Source organism: Rhincodon typus, unplaced genomic scaffold (genome assembly GCF_021869965.1).
Source record: "Rhincodon typus isolate 14 unplaced genomic scaffold, sRhiTyp1.1 hic_rhity00002438, whole genome shotgun sequence".
In the NCBI taxonomy this organism is placed as follows: domain Eukaryota; kingdom Metazoa; phylum Chordata; class Chondrichthyes; order Orectolobiformes; family Rhincodontidae; genus Rhincodon; species Rhincodon typus.
The window spans coordinates 19,901-24,779 of record NW_025968076.1 but is presented as its reverse complement, the minus strand read 5'-3'; the positions used below and the strand labels follow the sequence as shown (position 1 = coordinate 24,779).

At 42.6% G+C, this 4,879-nt stretch overlaps 1 protein-coding gene across 1 annotated transcript in view; it reads right to left on the bottom strand.

The window, feature by feature from the left end:
* Positions 1-1,069: 1,069 nt before the first annotated feature.
* LOC109927415 (ariadne homolog 2 (Drosophila)) overlaps positions 1,070-4,879 on the bottom strand; it is a gene marked incomplete at both ends in the record, with an annotated part of 21,335 nt that continues 17,525 nt past the window's right edge. Inside the window, one exon of the mRNA XM_048593178.1 lies at positions 1,070-1,138. Coding sequence (XP_048449135.1) covers positions 1,070-1,138 — 69 coding nt within the window. The remainder of the gene's footprint in view (positions 1,139-4,879) is intronic.

Sequence of the window (4,879 nt, the reverse complement as noted above, 5' to 3'; positions counted from 1 at the left end):
ATGAGATCCTGAGACAAACTGATAAGTTATTTCATATCGTGTAATCCATAAAACTTCTCGCCCAGAGCCTTTTGGTTCTGGAGTTTCTTCTTCTTGCGCTTTCAACACTCAGGACTTCTTTACAGCCCAGACAGCTTTGGAGACTGCTAAGCCAGCAGCACCATTGTTACCAGAGACCTGTTCTCCTGAACAGAAACTTTCACATTCCTAATCTTCGAGCTGGTTATCTCTTTCTCAGAGGAAACTGTTTCTGTCTCTCTCTCTCCCCCTGCGGCACAGAACATCCTGTTGCTCACCAAGAACCCATATTGTTTTCCTGCTTTAATTTCCAAGATACTAACCTTCAGGGTTTTAAAAGCCCTCATTTAAAAGCATGTAAATAGATTCCAGAAACGCTTTCACCATATGCAGAATTCAAAAATTAAAGTAATTTTTCCTCTTCTTATCCCACACAATATTAAATACTCAAACTTCAAGTGTACATGATAATAAAACAAAAAGTTTGACAAAGGGTCACAACTTAAAACATTAACTCTGTTTTCTCTCCACAGATGCAGTCGGAGCTGCTGAGTTTCTCCATCACTTGGTTTTTGTTCAAATATACATGGTTTTGTACACTTTAGGACTCTAGTTTCCAAATAATAACAATAAATCACTAATATTTAACACAAATCAATGACCCAAACAATCCTGCACTATAAAGATCTGTTGAAACATGCATAGCTGCAACCAGTTACAATGACTTTTTTCCACTCCCATTATTGGGTTGGGAGTGTTTTGGCAATACACTTACTGACCATCCCTAATTACCCTTGAAAAAGTGGGGAGCTGCCACATTAAAATGCTGCAGTCCATGTCATGGAGGTAGACACTCGGTGCTATAAAGGGAGGGAATCTACAAATGCAAAAACGCCTTACTTCAAACAGGATGCGTCTTTTGGGAAAGTTTAGGATTGCATCCAAAACTGCAAAAGGGCCTGGGCTCCACAATAAAATTACCTTTGGACAAGAATGTGGTATTAACAGAGAAGGTAACATAATTCAATTTGTATCTGTTCAAGGCTCTTACCAGTTTCTTCCTAGGCCCAGATTCCATGTAGTATGCATATGGATATGTATACTGTAAAGTGTACCGACACTATAGGAAGGAAAACAAAGAAGGAAGTTATTGCAGAAGATGCATATTTTACTTGAACTTAAGAAAAATTATGCTTTTTGAGTGGTGGAAAATAATGGAGAAAGAGAAATTACGATTTTGCTCCCAGTACAATCCAGATAGTTGCTCAAATTAGGGGACAAACAAGTTTTATTGTTGGCAGGACTGGTGCTAGACGGACACAAAATAAACCAAAATAAATATATCTAAGAGAAAATGGGGATGGTTGTTAAATCTATACATCCCAAAAGATGGAACAGTCCCATTTGTCACCAAATCACACCATCCAAAGATTATTTAAATGACTGATGACTTTGCAGTTCTTTTCTCTAGAAAAAAGATGGAGGAGTGACTTGAACTGACCTGACAAAGGGAGAATTTAATAACAAACACAGTGAAGATATTTTCCTTACTGGCAACATTAGAATTAGGGGCATAATTATCTTCTCACTAATTAACTCCACAAGAAATTCAGGAGTAACATTTCAATCCAGAGAGTGGTGAGAATGTGGAATCTGCTTACTCTCAAAAGTAGTTTAGGCAACTAGAACATTCAGATTAAAAATGGATATGATAAAATACAGGGTCAAGAAAGGAATGTATACATATATGATGGGATTAAAGAAAGAGGAGAGGCAGGAGGCTCTTCTAGTGCACTGAGGTGGGTATAGCCTGTCGGCCCCACAGTGTTTCTGTGCAAATACTTCACACCATTATATTTTTTCCTTCCATCAACACTTCACTAACCACTCAATGCAAAAACAGTTTGCAAAATTCAAGGATCTTTAATCAATTAGAAAGTTTTAATTGATTAATACGTAAATCCCCAAATGCCTTTCAAGTCACTGTCCTGAGAGAACCAAAGGCTTTAACAATGTAAAGAAGAGGTGAAATTTTAGGTCAGACAATACATGTTAGGTGTGAGGTCTTGTTTAGAATCTGTGTGTGTTTTGGTTTGTAGCCAGATTGGTTTTATTTCTAAAGTAGGAATTTATAAAATACCACATTGACTAACAGTCTATAAATTGTGTGCTTTTTGAACAAAATAGAATATATCTGCAAATACAAATTCACCCCATAGATTCACATGTGTGCGCGCAGGTGCGCAGGAAAAGAGAGCGTGTGTGAGGGAGACAGAGGTCAAGGACATTCATTCTTGGATGTTCGGGTAAACGTCCTCTGGGACACACGACAACGCGGAGTTGCCGAGGAGAGGCTGATAGCCAAGTTCATAGAACATAGAACATTACAGCGCAGTACAGGCCCTTCGGCCCTCAATGTTGCGCCGACCTGTGAAACCAATCTGAAGCCCATCTAACCTACACTATTCCATTATCATCCATATGTTTATCCAATGACCGTTTAAATGCCCTTAAAGTTGGCGAGTCTACTACTGTTGCAGGCAGGGCATTCCATGCCCGTACTACTCTCTGAGTAAAGAGCCTACCTCTGACATCTGTCCTATATCTATCACCCCTCAATTTAAAGCTATGTCCCCTCGTGCTAGCCATCACCATCCGAGGAAAAAGGCTCTCACTGTCCACCCTATCTAACGCTCGAATCATCTTGTATGTCTCTATTAGGTACCCCAGTCTGACTGCAAACCAAAACACAAACAGATTCTAAACAAGGCCTTGCACCTAACATGCATTGTCTGACCTAACGTCACCTCTTCTTTATACTAGAGATAACAAGGTGTAGAGCTGAATGAACACAGCAGGCCAAGCAGCATCAGAGGAGCAGGAAAGCTGGCGTTTCGGGCCGAGACCCTTCTTCAGAAATGGGGGAGGGGAAGGGGGTTCTGAAATAAATAGGGAGAGAGGAGAAGATAGGTGGAGAGGAGACAGACAGGTCAAAGAGGTGGGGATGGAGCCAGTAAAGGTGAGTGTAGGTGGGGAGTTAGGGAGGGGATAGGTCAGTCCAGGGAGGACGGACAGGTCAAGGAGGCGGGATGAGGCTAGTAGGTAGGAGATGGGGGTGGGGCTTGAGGTGGGAGGAGGGGATAGGTTAGGGAGGCGGGTACGAGCTGGGCTGGCTCTGGGATGCGGTCGGGGGAGGGGAGATTTTGAAGCTTGTGAAGTCCACATTGATACCATTGGGCTGCAGGGCTCCCAAGTGGAATGAGGTGCTGTTCCTGCAACCTTCGGGTGGCATCATTGTGGCACTGCAGGAGGCCCAGGATGGACATGTCGTCCTGAGGAATGGGAGGGGGAGTTGAAATGGTTCGCGACTGGGAGGTGCAGTTGTTTAGTGCGAACCGAGCGTAGGTGTTCCGCAAAGTGGTCCCCAAGCCTCCGCTTGGTTTCCCCGATGTAGAGGAGGCCACAACAGGAACAGCGGATACAGTATACCACGTTAGCAGATGTGCAGGTGAACATCTGCTTGATGCGGAAAGTCTTCTTGGGGCCTGGGATGGGGGTGAGCAGGGAGGTGTAGGGGCAGGTACAGCACTTCCTGCGGTTGCAGGGAAAAGTGCCGGGGGTGGTGGGGCTGGAGGGGAGTGTGGAGTGGACAAGGGCGTCCCGGAGAGAGTGGTCCCTCCGGAAAGCAGATAAGGGTGGGGAGGGAAAAATGTCTTTAGTGGTGGGGTCGGATTGCAGATGGAAGTGTCGGAGGATGATGCGTTGGATCCGGAGGGTCCTACTATCTCTTCTTTATACTGATAGTTCTCTCCAGACAGTGACTTGAAAGGTATTTGGGGATTTACACATAGATATTAATCAATTAAAACCTTCTAACTGATTAAAGGCTTAACAGCATCTTAGGTTTGTTTAGTACATCCTCATCAGTGGTGTGACCCTTTGATCTTTTACTTATAAGTTTGATACCACCTCTCTCACTAACACCTGGAGGAGAAGTAAGGCTTCAAAAGCTTGTGTTTTCAAATAAACTTGGACGATAACCTGGTGTCGTGTTGATTTCTGACCTTATCCACCCCAGTCCAACACTGGCACCTCCACTTCATTATTTAAAAGTAGAGAGTAAGGCTTCCTCTAGGTACAATTCAATGAAGGTCAGATGCTGTTAAAGCAAGCTCAAACTCTGACAAAAAGTTTAGCCTGTGCCTATTTTAAGGTCAATTGCCTTACTTAGCCCAGTTGTTCTTTATTAATGACTAATGGAACTGGATTTAATCCAGCATTCTACACAAGGTAAGTTTCTGATGCATGGGGAAACCAGAGACATTTGGCACAGTGAGGGCAGACTGCAAAAGAATTCGACTCTAAAGCTACTGATGAGACACCTCTCAAAGACTGTTGCAAAGGCACTCTGGAAATTCTAAATCCACTCATCTCGTCAGATACGATACTGCAGGAATAAATTCAAAGGACACAATTAAAAAAAGCTGTATTCTCAATAGATAGTTTTCTGCCATTCTTTTGCAGCAGATTAACTTCAATTTGCTAGAATTCTAGTGTGAGAAAAGTTTTATAAAGAGAGTAAAAAAATCTATAATGGTTATTGACATTACAGATGGTTAGTTGTACTTCAAGGGTGTTACAGATGCAAAAGTAATGGAAAGAGAAAGAAATCACACTTCTAGTAATCTTCTGTTGTGCTTCCTTAATCTCATGGAACATCTGAGAATTTACAAAAGCCTGTCAATTCATCTAGAAATTGAAGAACCAACCTTAAACAATCATAGATAGTAGGAACTGCAGATGCTGGAGAATCCGAGACAACAAGGTGCAGGGCTGGATGAACACAGCAGGCCAAGCAGCA